The following is a 19,850-nucleotide window of genomic DNA, read 5'->3' on the forward strand; positions in this document are numbered from 1 at the left end:
TAACTGTCACAAAAAAAACCAAATCAAAACATATAAAATATGGAAGCAAAAATATTTTTAAAAATCATACCATTTAATAAAACAGAACTAAACAAATCAAGAGACACAAAACTAAAATAAAATGTTTATTCTCCCTAGTACTTCTACATTTTTGCAAAAACATTATTAATATAGGAAATACTATTTCAAAGCTGGTTTAAAAGAAATAACAAATTTGCCCATAATTTCTTATGTGCTGCTAAGTAATATATTTAAGATCTATAAATATATTGTTTAAATGGCTATCATACCATATAGTCATTTTGTTTCAAGTGTCTTACCAAATGAGTAAATGTATCTGCATATGTATAGGAGTGAACATATAAATACAAAAACATTTTCATAAAATAAACTTTACATACTTCTTAGGGCTTTAAAAATTAACTCAAACAGAGTAATAATTTAAACAGCACTGCAGGCACTCTTTAAACAACATATTTTAAGTAATCATTAAAAATAGTCATTATATTTTTTTAAATCTACATTTTTTTAAAAAATGATTTTTCCCTGTTTACCTTTTTACTCTTCTATATATGGTCACATTAAACTCATGCAGAGTGGTCAGCTAAGCTGACTTAAAGATACACTCTTCTGAAATCAGCACTGATGAATCAAAGAGGACTTAACAGGGTCCTTACCAGAAAACAGTTTTTTTCCTGTATCTACCATCAGGCAAAGGAACTATGCTAAAACTGGCTCATTTGATGAGCAAATGAATAAAGTGCCAGAAAGAAGGACACGAAAAGTGTGATTTACCAAAAGCCAAAACTTCCTTGGACAACTTCATCCATGTTCTCTGCTCCATAACTCCTTAGAAAGTAGCATATGAGATTTACATTTTGGTTTGGGAGAATCTCAAACAATTGCCCTTCAGTCATATTACATAGAATACTGTTCTCATATGGGTACCTTGCTTTCATTTGTTTAGCATAATTTTCATTTCAGATTAGTAAATAAAAACATACTCTCCAAGCTCAGTGATCAATAATATAGAGAAAACAGGAAAAAAAAACTATTAAAACAAAGAAACTCTTATAAACAACATGTAAGAAGCTGTCAAATCTATATTCATTTGGCTGCCATAATTTGAGGTTTCATTAAAAGCTTAATGGAAAAAACATGCACTGCAAGGCAAAGAAACTTTTTTAAAAGGGCTTTTTTTGTTCTCTCCAAGTCTGCATAAGTGAGTAAAAACGAGTTTCTCGTGTGCTAACGATGGCATCAAACAAACCACAAGGCAGTCTTCTGAAAGACAGGCAATGATTTAAAAGACTCCTATATTTCATATATCCCTTTCTTTAATCTGGTTCTTTTAATCTTGTTTCAGCCCAAAATCATTTCTGGTTGACAAGTGCCTTTGTTTAAATATGAAGAGCCACAAGTTTTGGGTCGAACGGTCCTTTCTTATTTCACACAACATTTGCTTCTCCATCCAGATGACTTTAAATTCCGAGTTCTTTTCCAAAAGCTAGTAAGGTAGTTCATTGCTGTACACATTGGGGGTGTTTTTTGTTTAGTTTGATTCTGTTTGCTTTTTCAATGACAGTCTCATTACAAGTTGCACTAGACAGGCTATATATACGTTTAATATGTTCTAGAGAAACTGAATGATGTCAGTTAAGAATATTAATATAACAATTTAAATGATTCAAGAGATTTTAGTCCACTCATATCATTTTTGTTATCCTTAATCCATAATAGCCCAAGAGCTGTGATTTCACAAGTATCCCTAAGCTTTGGGAAGTGATTAAAACTGCTTTTGCTTAACATAGCCTACTTACAACTACTTAGTGGAGAAGGAAAATTCTACTTTCATTCTTATATATTCTGAGCCTACTTTGACATTAGTTCAAATATCTGCAACATCTAACCTCTTAAGTATGTTCTTATCCAATTACAGGCTACCTTAGAAAAGCACTTATTCTTTTCCTAGGGAGGTATTTTTAAGATTAAATTCTGGTCCCATAATAGGGTGATGGGGAAATTCCTATTAGCAGTTAAGCAAATTATACATGTAAATGTCTCCCATACATCTGGAATAGCAAATGACAGCAAATTTTTTAAAATATTACTATCTTGGAGTCCATCTCATTAGTGCATAGCTCTTCCACATGAGTCTAATTCTTAAAAAAAAATTAATAATGCAATAAAAAATTGTATGGACTTTCCAAAATGACTGCATTTTTCCTTTATGCAATAACAGTAAAATTAAATTCTTATAATTTTTATTTCAGATCTTCATACGAAAGCATGACTTGAACTTTCCTTGAAGTATTATAAACATGCATTATTTTGAATTTTTCAACATTTTCTTTGCTGTTTTCCCCTTGGAGTCTTAATTTTAATTCTCTTTTGCTTGTGCCTAAAATACATCAAAATGGAAATAGTTTTCTGGGCTGAACCAAGGAAAATTCAGCAAAACCTCTCTATCACCTCGCGCCATACCACACTTATAGTTACACTACAAATCCAGCATCTCTTCTCTGTATTCATTATGATATACAAGACAGCTTCCACCACAGTAATGAAAGTTTCACCCTTATTATTCTTGAGAATAATAAGGGGGTTCTACTGTAACTTTTTCTTTTTAAAGCAAGAGTATAAAGTTTTTATTTTTTCTATAACATAACTGGGACCCAGAAAAGTTGCTTTTCAAAAGCTTGAATGTCAACAGTCATCTCCCCACCTAAAAACTACTAAGTTTGCAGTGCCTCCAGCTGTGAATCAGCCCATGCAGTTGAAAACAAAACTACAAAACAGGGTTATTTTCTGTGAGTACAGCAAATGAATTAGGCATGCGGGGATTGAACTGGGACTCACCATGGAGCTTTTATGGAAAAACACCCCGCTCCAAACAGATAAGGCCTTCATGTAAAAGGGGGGAAAAATGCACAAAAAATTAGATGAGAACTCATTAACATTAACAAGTACAGTGTACATCATGCTATTAAGGATTAAGCATAAAAATATCCAAATAAGTCAATTGTTTGCAAAGCCCTTGCCAATATTCCAACAATATCCACGGCTTTTATGCAATCAAGGTCTAAGAATTTTCTAGTTCCCCCCATTTTCTTAAGCACCCATGTAGGATTCCCAAGATAAAGTCAAGTGAAATCCATAGCTAAGGGCCCTTCAAACAATATTCTAGTCAAATACAATAATCAGATGGAGAAAACAGTAGCAGTGTCAATAGCAACAGATGTGTGGATATGTGTCATGAAATGTTTAAAACTGTCTGAAGATAGCTGAATATCAAATTTGCCATAACAGTGAATGACCTGTATCTTGTTGTTCTTATGTACTAGTGTTAATCTTAGGCTGCCCAGAAATCATAAAACTTTCCACAAAATGCTGCATATTGATAACAAATAGAAGAATACATTGCTGGGCAGAAGGGACGAATAAAAGGTACAGTAACAAGCTTTTAGTATGATTTTCTGTCCCTGTTTTTTTGATTGCATTCCAGGAAATTAGCATGCAGCTTAATAGTGTTGCAAGACATTCACTTCCTACCACTAATCCTCTATGGACTAACTTGGAAAGCAGCAAAATAAAACCACAGTCAATTGTTTTAAATACAACTTAGGATGCAAAATCAAATGCCAGCATTAAATCTAACTTGCATTTCTATTACAAAATATAATCTCAGCAAAATACCATGCAGTTCTTACATATAAGGATAAGAACTTCAATTATATCAAAACTCCAAAGATCAATATTATATAACCTTGCTGGCATTAGAAAAGTATGAGAGGTGGGGGCAAATATAAAACATAGGTGACAAGTCTCACTAAGCTTCTATCTAAATTATTTTTCAATATTTATGTTAGTTACTGTGGGTCTCTTGGTGCTTTGTGAACAAATGGATATAAAGTGAAAATACAGCAAAGTATTGCCACAACATCCTGATGTCAAGAAGATCAGATTTTGGCACACAGAACACCAAGAAATGAGCAGAAATAATAAAGCATAAAAAGTAAATTATAAAGTAAGGAAAAAAAGAATAGCTATAAGCAATTTAAAAAGAGAAAATCCAGAGATCTTCTTGATACAAATATATAGCAGTTAATATTTAGATAATCAAAAGACAATTCCAAATAAAAGAAGTTACTTCATAATTCATTAGTGCAGTCATTCAATAAGAATGCTCTGTGTACTATTTTTATTTTTTTAGTATTTTAACTATTTTATTGTGTAAACAATGAAAAATACAAAGGTGAGTTAAGATTATGGGGTCCCAGGTCTAAAGGAGCCCACAGACTAATAGAGGAGACATATATAATAGTCTTAATGCAAGAGAGGGTATGAATGTAAAACAGGAAATAATCACCTAAATACCTGTTCTGAACTAAACTGGTTCAAGTGTACAGCAATCATAGCTATTATAAGAACCAATGGCTAAAGCCATTTCTCCCCTGTCCTAACACTAACTCCAAAACAAAGTCTTAATTTCTGGCTCTCCTCCCTAGTCATGGAAGGGAATTCCCCTTCCTTACTGGGTTGCTTTCTAATCACTAAGGTGGTCATCTCTTGTTGGATTCACTGATCAAAGCAATGCAAATATGCCAGCTTTTGAAATCGGGGAACCTCTCTGGCTTGAGTTGCCTATGCTGACATAGACCATTTTCGGTTAAAGCTCACCATATCCATCTCACTGCCCTACCCCCAACTCAAACACCTCAGACTAATACCAAATTCAAGCTCATTTACAACGAGATGAAGAAGACAGCTGGATCTTTGACTTCTTTGTGACTTCAGAGTTTTGATCTTTTGGCACCAATGAAAGAAGATGAAGCCAATATATTTGAAAAGAACAGTCATACATAAAGTTAGTATCAGAATTCCTTAAAATCCAATAAATCTCTTTTCTATGGAAAATATTTATGCAATACATTTACAAAATAAATCCCTGAACTGTATACACACACACACACACACACACACACACATATACACACATACACACACAGAGGCATTCTTGGTTTCTTATTAGGTAGCAATGTTATCAATTTGTGACTCTTGTGTCTATTCTCTTTCCTATAATAGTCCAAAAGCATAATTCGAACATCTCGACATAGTAGTGCATAACAAAGTCGGATAAGCCAGAGAACTGATATAGTACCAGGGATCTACCTTTCCTTAGAATGGCCATGTTTATATAAAATGTAAGAAATGAAACTCACAGAGGCCTAGAATTCTTCATCTCTTTAATATTAGCCCAGTGTGCTAAAGGACCTAAGAGCTCACATGGCCCTAGAAAGGGGGAGACTTAGAGGGTATACATTCATTGAGCATGGTATGTCTTCCCTTTTCCTCCCTCCTCATTAACCTGGACCACTGCCATATTCATGTAAAAGGAGACCTGTTGAACTCCAAAGAGCTGTGGCAACTGACATATTTACTGACTTTTTGTAGGGAGTGTCAGCTGTTCTTTTGAAATGTGGCTGCTTCATTTTCTTTCATTGGGGGCAAAAGAATGAAAATCTGAAGTCACAAAGGACAAGCCCAAGATCCAGCTGTCTTGTTTAGTTTTTCTAATAGCAAACCAGCTGCATTTTAGATTTAGGGTAGGTCAATAGGATATAATACAGACAACTCTGTATAACCCTAGGCAACTCAAACCAAAGTATTCCTGGATCTTGAGGACTAGCATATCAGCATCAAATGGAATTTGTTCTTAAATGGTCAGGGGTTTAGGAGTCTAACCCAGTAAGGATTAACCACTTTGTGCATAGAAAAGTATATGTCTGATCTAGCTGGATTCTAAGATTAGAAGGAGAGGGGTATACTGTGCAGAATGAGATCAAGAGATCCAAAATTTAAGACTTAGCTCATTTTAGGGCCATTTATAGGACATGGAAAAATGGCTTGAAGACTGGTTTGTAAACTTTTCAGCTATCCTAGCTGATAGGAAGGAGTAGTCTTCTGCACCAAATCCTGATGCCTTTGAAGCATGGGCTGCATTTATGAATATGCATTCTGGAATGGCCACAGCACCACATGGGCCATACTCTGAAAGAATAAGACAAATACCACAGGCAAAAAAATGCCCGACATTAAAAAAGAGATCAGTTCTCTATGACACCATATTCAATACCAAGTGATTATAAGAACAGTAACAGTTACCTTTGCTGAAAGAAAAATAGCTAATGTGCAGGCTAAAACCCAATTTTGGTGAGAAATACAGAATATATAAAATATTCCCATCATTAATCCAGTTGATAATGCTGTCTTAGAAATCAGGCCTTGCCACTGAATAGAACAGCAAATGACCATGTGTAAATATTATGGGGAGTTGAGTCTCTAGAGAAAAGCTCTAGGCTATTTTGTTCAAAATAATAAAGAACTGAAGTTACTCATGTTTCTTTACGGATGAATTCCAGAACCATAATGCCTGTGATGGATTCTGTGTGCCAATCTCTGATGAATAGCAACTGAAACAGACTCATTTTCCACACATATACAAGCAAATGATTCTTCCTGTCTTTCCCAAGCTTTAATTCTGATTTACTGCTAATTTGATTTTGTTGTCCCCTGTTTAGGAGGCCTGTGGCATTGTCAGCGCTCACTCTCTTGGAGTGCAAGACAAATGGTGGTTAGAAAGGACTAATAAGTTTTCTGATCTCAGAATACATTCAACATGTGGAGGATTTTCTTTAGAACCAAAGTCCATAAGATGGAAAAATTTAAATGTCAAACTCTAGGCATAAATTACCACCACAGATATTTATCTACATTCCCTTCTCTTTATAAAAAGACGGAAGGAAGGAAGGAAGGAAGGAAGGAAGGAAGGCAGGAAGGCAGGAAGGCAGGAAGGAAGGAAGGAAGGAAGGAAGGCAGGAAGGAAGGAAGGAAGGAAGGCAGGAAGGAAGGCAGGAAGGAAGGAAGGCAGGAAGGAAGGAAGGAAGGAAGGAAGGCAGGAAGGAAGGAAGGAAGGAAGGCAGGAAGGAAGGAAGGAAGGAAAAGAAAAAAGAAAGGAGGGAGGGAGGAAAAGAAAAGAAGAAAAAAGAAAAGAAAAGGGGAGCAAGTAGAGGTGAACTGAATTTCAAACAAAGAAATGTCTCACTTGTAAAACTTTTCAGGAGGGAAAAGCAGATTGGTTCTGTTTCTACTAAAAGCCCTGTGGCTCACTGCATTGGCAGGAGACCACTGAAACCAATAGTGATGATGAGGTGCCCAAAAAGCAGTTTTATGAGGGTGGTGGTGACAAATGTAAAGACTCAATGACAAAATTAAGGGAAAAAATGCTGCTTCCAAAGAAGAAAACATTTAATTTCCTTTCCTGTGATTGCTTTGTCAGTGATTTCCTCCCAACTTGAGCATATCTATCTTGTTCTAATTCAAAGGCAACACAGTATCTGAAATTAGCTGGTAATATATGAAAGCAGACAAATTGTAAAGTCCTAACCCTTTCCATGACTATTTCAAAAGTCTTTCCTCTCATCCTTCGGGACATAGCTTTCCTTCTGTCCAGTTAATATAACCTTTTGCCCATACACCCTGCTTAGTAATCAGGGGTGCTGGAAGCTCCTTCAAAAAGCACTTGCTGATTTAGAACTATGCCCAAAGGGTTATAAAACTGTGCATGCCCTTTTATGCAGCAATACCACTACTAGGTATGTATCCCAAAGAGATCATAAAAAGGGAAAAGGACCCACATATACAAAAATATTTATAGCAGCTCTTTTTGTGGTGGCAAAGAACTGGAAATTAGGTGATGTCCATCAATTGTGGAAAGGCTGAACAAGTTGTGGCATATGAATGTAATGGAATGGTTCTATAAGAAATGATGAGCAGGCAGATTTCAGAAAAACCTGGAAAGACTTACATGAACTGATGTTGAGTGAAGTGAGCAGAACCAGGAGAACATTGTATATAGTAACAGCAATATTGTATGATGACCAACTCTGACAGACCTGGCTCTTCTCAGCAATGCAATGATCTAAGACAATTCTAAGAGGACTCATGATGGAAAGTGCTGTCCACATTCAGAAAAAGAACTATGAAGTCTGAATGCAGATCAAAGCATACTATTTTCGCTTTTTTAATTTTTTCTTTCTTGTGGTTTTTCTCTTTTGTTCTGATTTCTTCTTTCACAACATGACTAATATGGAAATATGTTTAATATGATGGTACAGGTATAGCCTATATCAGACTGCATACCATCCTGGGGAGAGGGGAGGGAGGGGGAAAAAATTTAGAACTCAAAATCTTGTAAAAGTGAATGCTGAAAACTATTTTTGCATGTGATTGGGAAAAAATAAAATACTATTAAGTGGAGAAAAAATAAAATACAAACCAATTTAAAAATACCAAAAAAAAAAAGAAGCACTTGATGGTGTTAAAAAAGAGGGCTAATAAGATGAGATGTCTTATACATAGTAAAAAGCAAGCCCAGAGGGCTTGATCAGGGATTAAGATTGGGCTAAAACTTTCACTGATGCCCAGCATAAGAAACCAGGATTCTCTAGGTGAAGTCCACTAACTGAAGAACATCACTGCATGTCTCAAATATAGACAGAAAGAAAAACACAGGTGCTTTTGGCAGCAGCCAGAACAATACCAGAAGTTTTTAAAATCTCATACAGTACTGTGTTATAGTTGGAATTGAGTAATACACCAGAGATTCATGTAAAGCAGACTAGTATAACATAAAAAGATTGTACCTAACTTTTGTGATAGAAAGTTATGCCTGCTGACATGTAGTACAGTATATAATGGATTTCATCCAAGAAGGTCCCAAAGATGGCAGCAGGCTGCAATATATTATGATGAGGCTTAATGTACATTATACTAGTTTAGTGTAAAGAAGTTGGAAAGTCAAACCCCAGTGTACAGTATACATTCAAACATGCTGATATGCAGACATTCTAATAAAATGAATATATTGGCTATGATTTGACGTGTTGACTCAAAATATTCAAAACTCAGCTACCAAAACCTGTAAGAGTTTCTTGAGCTTGTGGCAAGGGGATAGGGAAGTAGAGGAAAGATGCTATTTTCTTCTACTATGCAAGACAGATCAATTCAGAAATTTAACTACTATACTATTATTACACTGATTCTAAAATTTTGGCCTCGGGCCAAGATAAAACTTCCAGGTAAGCAAAGGTAGACCTCCAAGCCTAGAACTGTTAATGTGTCTTCTACAAAGGTCTAAGTCTCACCTCCAAATGACACCAGTTACCCTTGCTTTTTTTAGAACAGGAAATGTTCCTCAACACTACACTTGGCTATATTTCATTATTTCCATCATCTTCAGCAGGATTGATAGATAAGTGAGAAGTGTAACTTAAATAGCCCAAGAATATAACAAAGATAAATGTAATTAAAGACCTGTGGAAAGGTGGAAGGGAAAAGACCAAGGTCCTTAATGGGCTCCCCACTTACATCCTCCACGCCAAAACTGACACTTCACTTTCTCTGTGAAGCAAATAAAGTACTATTTGCTGTTTTCAAGTGAAACTCAATTCACGAATAAAGAGAAAAGGAAAACTTTTCATGTTTGGTTCTAATAATGCAAAAGCAACAAGGAAAGTGATAGGAATAAGCTCTTGACCTGTCATTTGACTGATACAGTGAATGTACAGATGAAGGAATTCCTTCAACAGACGCAATTTCTGCAACTTCATATTTTAGGATTGCCTAGCATATTTGGAGACAAAAGCGTCCAGGGTCCAAAGCCACTAAGTGGCAGGGATAGGACTCAAACTCAGGCCTTCCTCACTAAGGTCATCTCTCTACCGACTATGATGCACTATGTGTAGAGTTACAGAAATGTCTTCTATCTCCCAAGTTTTGCCTATTTTGTGTCTCAGTGGAGTAATACCATAAATATTAGATCTTGATGAAGGAAATATAAAAATTCTGCCAATTTTTGCATATTTCAATTCCTACAAGGCTGTTACTGATAGCCTTCTAAAGCCAAGAGCTCTCTGGTTATTGGGGCGGGGGGAAGGGGGGAATAAGATTCCAAGGTGTTTAGATTCTCTGAGATAAAACTAGGGATCTTGATAAAGGTAATATCATAAAAATTCTCTTTCTTCTAACAAACTAGCCAAAATAATTAATCCACTGCTTCCTTATCAGTTGTTTTATACACATGTTTAAGGCAAGCATCTGTGCATTTCTCCTTAACAATTCTCTATTGCAGATTTATTTCATAGGAAGATGAAAAAATAAAAGATTAAAATACAGATCAGTACTTCTTAATCTTATTCTCACCATTCATTGGTTAGGGGAATCATTCACATTAGTGACTAGAAGAGCAGATCTAGGTTTCTCCAAATGGCCAGTACCAGAGAGAGCAGAATCACTCAGTGTAGAGTGGCTGTTAGAGCCAGGTGATGTCAAGCACCTCCTTCTGCCTTCCCCATATACAGTCTTGGTGCAGCTGTTACCAAGCCAACCCTGTTTCCTTAAAGCGCTGCTTGGAGGTACTGACCACAAAGGTGTAAATACATCTGTCTTTTGCCATTTGTAAAACTACTGGCCTCCTGTATGATTTAAAGTGAGACAGATGGTCCTTGTCCCATCTAAACGTTATACTGCAACTCCTTTTAGGGATATGCATTTCCAGAAATGAGAGGGCAGATGTTAAATATGTTAAGCACATGCTTTGCCCCTTGGAGGTTTATGTTAAGGCTTTTGTCTCAATTTGGCCGTTTTAGACATGCCCAGCTTCTTGGATTCCAGGCAAATCTTGGAAATCACAGCTTTGTTAATACAGCTCTTCATGTAAACCAAGTCTGTGATGAGTTCAATGGTCTACATTTCCCCAGGGTGGAACTGTCAGCTGACCAGAAACCCTATTCATGGATTTCATAAGTCTACAGGTGGGGTATCTGTGGATTCTCTTGCTAGAAGGGCTAGGTTGAGTACTTCTTGCTTAATATACAAGAATCAACTACAAAGGGAACTTGCATGGAAGCACACTTAAATCCAGCAAGTGAGAATTCATAGATGAAAAGGTGACAGTGGAAAAAGTCTTTTATATTCATTCACAGTATTGAAAACAGACTCCCAGAATACAATTTGAGCCTATCATCCAGCTATGTCACCAAATGACTTTGGTATGGACACCACATTTCATAATAAATAAGTCAGCAAAGCGAAACTTATAAAAACAAATTAACAGTGGCTTTGTAGATTTGACCATAATGGGAATTTTAAGAGGAAAATAAAAAGATAAAGGTTTTAGAAATCAAGATGTTATTAAAGAATAAATAGAATAACATTGTAATATGAAACTTTAATTCTTCAATTTTTACAAATATACTCGATATATACCCATTTTACAAAGGAATATTAACACATAAACCAGTATGACACTGCAGCCATTTTCCTTTATAATACCTGATAGCTAGCAACATGAAAAGACCTAACCATGAGGAAGAAAGGGCAGAATCAAATGTTCCTGCTTCACATCACAAAAGGGTGGTTTGAATATAAGTGATTTGTGTTCAATATCTAGAATAATCATTTTGAGGTTTTCAAGACCCTAACGCTATAAGAAAAATCCAAAAACTTTGAAACTTATAAGTTGACTGTGATTTTGGTTCAAATCTATACATTCTAATGGGAAAAAAAAAATTTGGTCAAAAGAGAAAGACTGAGAGACGCAGAGCTCATCTCCAAAGGTTGGAAACCTGGCAGGCCCCAGAACTTCTCTAAAAAGGGAGTTTAGGGGGAATATGAGAAACTAATCGTTGCCAAGACTCCAGAGTATGAAATGCAGCCTATTATAATATAAAAGAAGTTCTCCAAAAATAAAAAGAATCTTGAAAACACAAAATATTCTCTCTGGTGCTGAATGGTTATATAGAATTCTACAAACTATGTACAGAAAACTGTAGAGAACTGTTTCAGTAAAATGCCAATAAAAGGAGGGATGTAATAACATCTACTTATAATCAGCTAGTTCCTTTCTAATTCCAAAACATTGTAATTTTCTTTCTATTACAAATACTACAACATCGATAGTACCTTAAATAAATTAAGTTTGATAGTCCTGGAATGGGCACTAAGGTGTTATCACCATCAAAGAGTTCTTATTCTGCAGTGGTATTTGTGTGTGTGAGGTGAAGGAGGGGGGAGAGAGAAAAAGAGAGAAGAGAGAGGATGGATGGAGAGAGAAAGACAGAGAGAGAATAGGGGACAAATAATAGAAGGCAGGAAAATCCACAGTGCTCTAATCTTTAGCTATGGGTAGAAAATTTACTTAGGTTTTTTTTTTAAACTTTGCCTTTCAAAAATTCATCATATGGTAATTAAGAGGAAAATGAGTGGTTCTGTTTTCCAAATTCACCAAAAGAGGATGCTCTAAACAGAGTTCCTTCAAGTTGGGGTCTGGTCAGAGGATAGATTTTAGAATATCTATGAAATCAGATGTGAAAAAAATCACATCTTTATTTCAATATTATTAGTTTCATTATAATTCTATTATTTTATTTTATGTATTTTAAAGTGTATAAAATTATTGAAAATTATTCTGAAAATAGGTCTATAAGTGGCACCAGACTGCTGAAGGGGTCTATGACTCACACAAAAAGGTTAAGAACCCTTCCTCTAAAAGAAAAAGCCAAATTAATGCAGACATGAAAAGATGTATAAGATTGAAGAGGAGGAAAGCTTTAGGTGAGGAACACAGTATGTCCTTTTCAAATATGTTGGTTAATTAACCCCAACTGCTAGTGCTTTGCCTTATATGTATAAAGTTGTTTTCATTTGATCTCCTCCATTAGAATGTGAGCTCCTTGAGAGCAAGAACTTTTTCTTTGTCTTTCTACTATCCCTATAACTTAGGAAAGAGCCTGGCTCAGAGGACTATTATCCAACTGCACTTTTAAAAGGATTGTTGACTGACTAAATGATTAGTTCAGCTGAACTTTTTTTTAAGAGGCTGCTGTCTGGGAACAAGATAAGGAATGGATATGTTGGAAAACATAGATGACATAAAAACAAAATAAATCAATAAAAATGCAATATGCAAATTAATTTAGATTAACATGATGTTATAATCATATCACACACCTATTAAGTAATCTAGTATTTAAATAAATTATTTGGACCCAAATCTGGTGTTACATAATCATCATTTGTCCTTACTAAAAGAAGTTTTTAGCAGCAGCAAAGATTAGAAATGGCCTGCTCCAAGGTAGCACTCTAAATACGTGGCTTTTATTTCACTAGTAAATGATTACAGGAGCAGCTAGATGGCACAGTGGATAGAGCACTGGGCCTGGAGTCAGGAGGACCTGAGTTCAAATATGGCCTCAGACCAGACACGACACTTACTAGCTGTGTGACCCGGGCAAATCACTCAACCCCAACTGCCTCACCAAAAAAAAGAAAAAAAGAAAAAAAAGAAATGATTACAGTTAATATTCAAGAAATTGTGAAGCTGTACCAGCATTTTTTATTCTATGACTCTTACAAGGATCTCAGAATGCTCAGCATGTTATTAACTCACATAAAGGAAAAAAAATGCCCAGGGCTTATCACCATAGTTAGATGATGTGGGTAGATAATGACCCAAGGTTCTCATCAGTATCTTGGCCTCCTTTTGATATATTCTAGAGAGAAAGTTGTGAGAGAAGGACAGCTCACATATTAGACACTTAATGCTATTAAGGACATGTATCACTAGAAAAAGAGATGGGCCAATCTCCTAGCAATTCAATTCAATACAATTTACATCTATGCACTGCTTACTATGGACAAGATCAGATAGCTCAAGCAGCACATTGGTAACCAAGAGGGAAAGGTCTCCAGTAACCTAGCGAAGTGTTTCTATGGAAGATTAATGGAAAACTAATCAGGAAACTAAGGCTGGGGGGAGTGAAGTGACTTGCCCAGGGTCACACACACAAGTGGCAAACACATGATGGGACTATGGGACTATCTGACTCCTAAGAACACCAGTCTGTTCTGCAAGCAGGAATGAGAGTCCAGCTGAGTCAAAAAGCACAAATTCGCAGCCGACTGGATTATCATGGGAAAGGCAAGACAGAAGTCAGATGGTAAAAGGGAACTTGGGCTGAGGCTGAGAAATAAGGGAATCTAAGGTACCATCCTTTAGTAAAAGGGCAGTGGAAAGGATGATGGCTATGGTGTCAGTGTCTTGGTTTTGAATATAACCTCTGATAACTAACTAAAGATGAGATTTTGAGCAAGTATTCTTGGAAGTCTCTGAGATCTCTGAGAAAAAGTGAGCATCTCTAAGTCTCAAGTTCCTCATTTGTAAATTGAAAGAGACTAGAAGCCCTCTGACACTCCTTTTCACACTAAATCTATGAATTTATATACGGTGAGACAGTGTGTTGGCATTGCAGCCTGGTACAATGGATACATTTCTGTGTTCCTTGATCCTAAAAATGTAAAGGTATTTGTGGTTTTTGTTTGTTTTTAAAATTCTGGATTCTACTCTATTTTTCTGCTCCAGGTTCATAATGCAGGGATTGAATGTCTTATAGGGAAGGACCCAATTTTCCTCCAAATAGAGACATAAAATTCTTCTCATTTTACAAACCCTAATTGCATGAGGCAGCTATTCTTATTACAAATGAGAAAGAAACAGGGGAAGGGTTCAAATCCCTATTCATACTGAAAACCGTATTTCTCCTGTCTATAAAATCACAAGTGTAAAATAAATTAAGAAATGTGAAGTCCAAATGATTTATTGATAATACATCTCACTGAGGTTCTCTGTTGACTGGATTTTTCCCTGAAATGTGACAAATTTCATTTTATTTCTACTTATGATTGTTATATAGGTTTGGGGATGGCAGGTCAACTACCTCTTGTACTCACACTTGATCCAGAAGTGGGCTAAATTGAGATTTTGGTCCTTCTCTGACTGAGATATGGAGCTTAAAGCAGAGCCAGCAATTACCAGAATCTGTGCTTCAGAATACAGGAGGGCCACATGAAACACACTACCATCTAATCATAAAACTATTAAGTCATACTGACTAAAAGGCTGGTTAATATGCACCTCTCCTTTCTGGCTAGCACAACAGCAACTGGACATGGAACATGAAGAAAGTGCTTTTTCTGCCTATAGTCAAGTCAGATTCTTGGCCAATCAATTTCTTTCTGATATCTTCAGTTCCTATTCCTCTGAAATATGGATAATTCTAATTCCCATTTATACAGTGTTTTGCTCACAACAACACTATCAGATAGGGAGCATAAATATTATCTGTAGTTTAGAAATGGGGAAGCTAGGGGAAGCTAGGTGACGTAGTGGATAGAGCACTGGACCTGGAGTCAGGAGGACCTGCCTCAGACACATGATACTCATTAGCTGTGTGACCTTGGGCAAGTCACTTAATCCCACTTTGCCTCGAAAGAAAGAAAGAAAGAGAAAAGGAAAGAAAGAAAGAAAGAAAGAAAGAAAGAAAGAAAGAAAGAAAGAAAGAAAGAAAGAAAGAAAGAAAGAAAGAAAGAAAGAAAGAAAGAAAGAAAGAAAGAAAGAAAGAAAGAAAGAAAGAAAGAAAGAAAGAAAGAAAAAAAGAAAGAAAGAAAGAGAAAGAAAGAGGGAAGCTATCAAGGGTAGTATACAGCTATTAAGTGTCTGAAGTGGGACTTGAACCCTGGTCTTGTGACTCCAAGTTCAACACTCTCTCCACTACACCATGTACATTATTAACAGCACTTTACAGTCCAACACTTTCTACATGAGCCCTGTCAGGTAGTGTAAGAAGTACTGTTCTTATTTTACAAAGTAGGACTATAAAATTTAAAATTCATCACCAAGACACAGCTACTAAGTACAGAAATGGGATCTGAACTCAAACCTTTTAACTCTACATTTGAAACTCTTCCAGCTATACTGTGGCACATTCTGACAATATTCAATAATGCCTACACTCTCAGGAGCGCTATGAGAATAACTGAGACAATCTATATAAACTATAAAATAGCATACAAAATGTAGACTTATTTTACCATTTTTCACATACTACAAAAAGGAGAAAGAGTTGTTGCCTGAAACTCAAAATCCCATCTCCTGCTACCCTGTCTTTACCAAGGCATCCCACGCCTAGAATATGTCATCTCTCTTTGTTTCTTTCTCTATGAATCAGAGTCACAAAATAAAGCTTCAAGTCTCAGCTCACATGGAACCCTCTCCATGAAATCAACCTTGTATTTACCTTTTCTGTAGAGACATTTTAATCTGTTCAGAAATATGTAAGCTTCTTGAAGGCAGGGAAAGTTTTGTCTTTGTACACTCAGTGCCTTGCATGTATTAGGGGCTTACTGCACATTTACTGAATTGTTGAATCATGCGAAAATGTACTGTAAATTATAAAGCTCTAGAATTATTTTCTGGATCAGATTTATAACTGCACTGATATATCCTAGCGAAAATCATGCAATGCCACCTGCTCTCCAGCCTCCACCTTGATCTGAAACCAAAGGAATGCTCCCTGGGACAATGGAATTTTATTATAAAGGACTTCGCTATCTCTTTCCCATTTTTCAGGCCCAACACAACATTTCCTAGTGAACTCTATGCCATGGCTCCATGCCCTATTTTCAACCTCTAAGTCTGAGAAAAATAATCAAATCTAACCCACTCTTCTTGACAAGGGTATCTTAATCAATCTCCTTATTACTCTATTTACTCCATTTACTTATACTCACTTATTTCTCCTAAATACTCTTTCTTTGATTTCATTCCCATATGTATGTGTGTATTACCCTATTAGGATGCAAGGCACATTGGTACACTGTAAGTTGAGCTGTAAATTGGTACAACCACTTTAGAAAGCAAATTGAAATTATGCATAAAATGTCTATACCCTCTGACCCATAGATTCCATTACTGGGAGCCATTGACAAGAAAGTCCCCATATATACATACATACATACATACATACATACATACACACACACACATATATACATACATATATAAATGTGTGTATGTATGTATGTACATGTGTGTGCATATATATATCAGCACTTTTCGTAATACCTAAGAATTGGAAACAAAGTAGATACTCATCAATTTGGGAATGGCTAAATAAAGTGCAGTACATGAATGCAATGGGATATTACTGTGCTATAAGAAATGATGAATGTGATGAATACAGAGAAGCATGGAAAAATCTACATGAACAGGGGCAAAGTATAGTAAGCACAGCCAAGAAAACATACACAATGACTACAACAATGCAAATGCAAAGAACACACACACACACATATACACACACACACACACACAATCAAAAGTAGATGTTGCAAAATTATAAAGAAGAACCATGACTTGAAAGAAAAGATGAGAAGATGCTCCTAATCCATCCCATTGCAGATGTGTGAGATCATCATAAATGTTGTACATTGCACATGTTTTTAGACTTTTAAGCGTATTGTTCCCTTGTACTGATTTTTAATTCTTTGTAGTTTTTTTGTCTTTAAAAAAATTCTGTTACACGAAATGAGTTTCTAGAAGGACAACAGGACAAATACCGAGGAAAGCTATGATATTATAAAAAATAAAAACAAAAGACAAGAATTAAAACTTACTTTAAAAAAATAATTTGTGCACTTTGAAGATGGTATTTGTATTGCCAGGGCTAAGTAACATGCCTGGAACATAAGAAATGCTTAATAAATGCTTTCTGCCTCTTAACCAATGAGGAAATTACTTTTGTCAAGGCAGGTTAAGTGGCTTGTCTTGAGTCAGTTAAGTGAAAACCAGTAAGTGTCAGAGGCAAGACTGGAATCCAGGTCTTCCTGGCTCTGAAACAAGCTCTCTATCCATTATGCCACACTGCCTCCCAGGGACAGCTATGTGGCACTATTATTATAAATCATAAAATGTCTGAATTAGACGGAAGACTGGAGATTATTTAGCTCTCTTGTTTTACAAATAAAGAAACTGAGGGCTGGAGGGATTGTGATGTTATGTGATTAATAATATATGGACAATTAGTGATAGAGCAGGATTAGATAACTGAGGTTCCTAGTCCTACTTAGTCCATTGCTTTCTCTATTATATCACATACTGGTGCTACAACACCAAAACTAGAGCAAAGAGAATTCAAATAAATTATCCAAAGCAACTTGGCAGGTCATGGCTAAACTTGAGTAGAATCTATTTACTAGGACTTACAGATTCATAGAAAATTAGAGCTGGAAGAGACCTTAGAGATCACCTGTACCAGGCATGATTAACCTTTTTCATATCCTGAACCTCTCTGTCAGTCTGAAGAAGCCTATAGACCCCTTCCCAGAATAATGTCTTTAAATATATAAAATAAAATTATAGAATTATAAAGAAAATCAATTATATTGAAATAAAGTTATAATTTTTATTTCATTAAGAATTGCATTTTACTCTAATATAATAAAAATGACTATTCTACCTAGGCTAATTTACTTATTCAGTGCCATACCAAACTAACAAAAAATTATTTTATAGAGCGAGAAAAAATAGTAACAGGATTCATTTGGAATAACAAAAGGTCCAGAATATCAAGGGAACTGATGAAAGAAATGCAGGGGAAGGTGGCCTACCCGTTCCAGATTTTAATTGTATTATAAAGCAGCAATCATCAAAACTACTTGGTACTGGCTAAGAAACAGAGTGGTGGATCAGTGGAATAGGTTAGTTATGCAAGACACAGTAGTCAACGACTACAGTAATCTACTATTTGATAAACCCAAAGACCCCAGCTTCTGGGATAAGAATTAATTATTTAACAAAAACTGCTGGGAAAACTGGAAAAGAGTATGGCAGAAACTAGGCATAGACCAAAATCTCATACCATATACCAAAATAAAGTCAAAATGCGTTCATTATTTGGATATAAAGGCTGATACTATAAGCAAACTGGGAGGTCAAGGAATAGTTTACCTGTCAGATTTATGGAGAACAGAAGAATTTATGATCAAACAGGAGACAGAGAACATTATGAAATGCAAAATGGATAATTTTGATTACACTAAATTGAAAAGTTTTTGCACAAAGACAATGCAATCAAGATTAGGAGGGAAGTAGAAAATTGGGAACGAATTTTTAGAACCAGTGTCTCTAATAAGAGCCTCATTTCTAAAATATATGGAGAATTAAGTCAAATCTATAAGAATACAAGTCATTCCCCAATTGGTAAACGGTCAAAGGATATGAATAGGCAGTTCTCAGATGAAGAAATTAAAGCCATCTATAGTCATATGAAAAAAATGCTCTAAATCACTATTAATTAGAGAAATGCAAATCAAAACAACCCTGAGATAGCCCATCACACCTATCAGATTGGCCAACATGACAAAACAGGAAAATGATAAATGTTGGTGAAGATGTGGGAAAATTGGAATTGCATTGCTGGTGGAGTTGTGAAATGATCCAACCATTTCGGAGAGCAATTTGGAACTAGCCCAAAGGGCTATAAAAATGGGCATACTCTTTGACCCAGCAATAGTACTTCTAGGACTGTATCCCAAAGAGATCATAAAAATGGGAAAAGAACCCACATGTACAAAAATATTTATATCAGCTTTTTTTGTGGTGGCAAAGAATTGGAAATTGAGGAGATGCCTATCAATTGTGGAATGGCTAAACAAGTTGTGGTATATGAATGTAATGGAATACTATTGTCCTATAAGAAATGATGAGCAGGCAGACTTCAGAAAAACCTGGAAAGACTTGTATGGATTGATGCTGAGTGAAATGAGCACAACCAGGAGAACGTTGTACACACTAACAGCTACGTTGTGTGAGGACTAACATTGATAGACTTAGTCCTTATCAGCAATGCAAGGATCTAAGACATCTCCAAAGGTCTCATGATGGGAAATGC

The 19,850-nt window shown here is 35.8% G+C and overlaps 1 protein-coding gene across 1 annotated transcript in view; it reads right to left on the bottom strand.

The window, feature by feature from the left end:
• BCAS3 (BCAS3 microtubule associated cell migration factor) overlaps nucleotides 1-19,850 on the bottom strand; it is a 766,782-nt gene that overhangs the window by 433,741 nt on the left and 313,191 nt on the right. Inside the window, 1 exon segment of the mRNA XM_078156106.1 lies at nucleotides 2,860-2,904. Coding sequence (XP_078012232.1) covers nucleotides 2,860-2,904 — 45 coding nt within the window.

This window comes from Phascolarctos cinereus, unplaced genomic scaffold, assembly GCF_003287225.1.
Source record: "Phascolarctos cinereus isolate Bilbo 61053 unplaced genomic scaffold, phaCin_HiC Scaffold_5;HRSCAF=322, whole genome shotgun sequence".
Lineage (NCBI taxonomy): Eukaryota > Metazoa > Chordata > Mammalia > Diprotodontia > Phascolarctidae > Phascolarctos > Phascolarctos cinereus.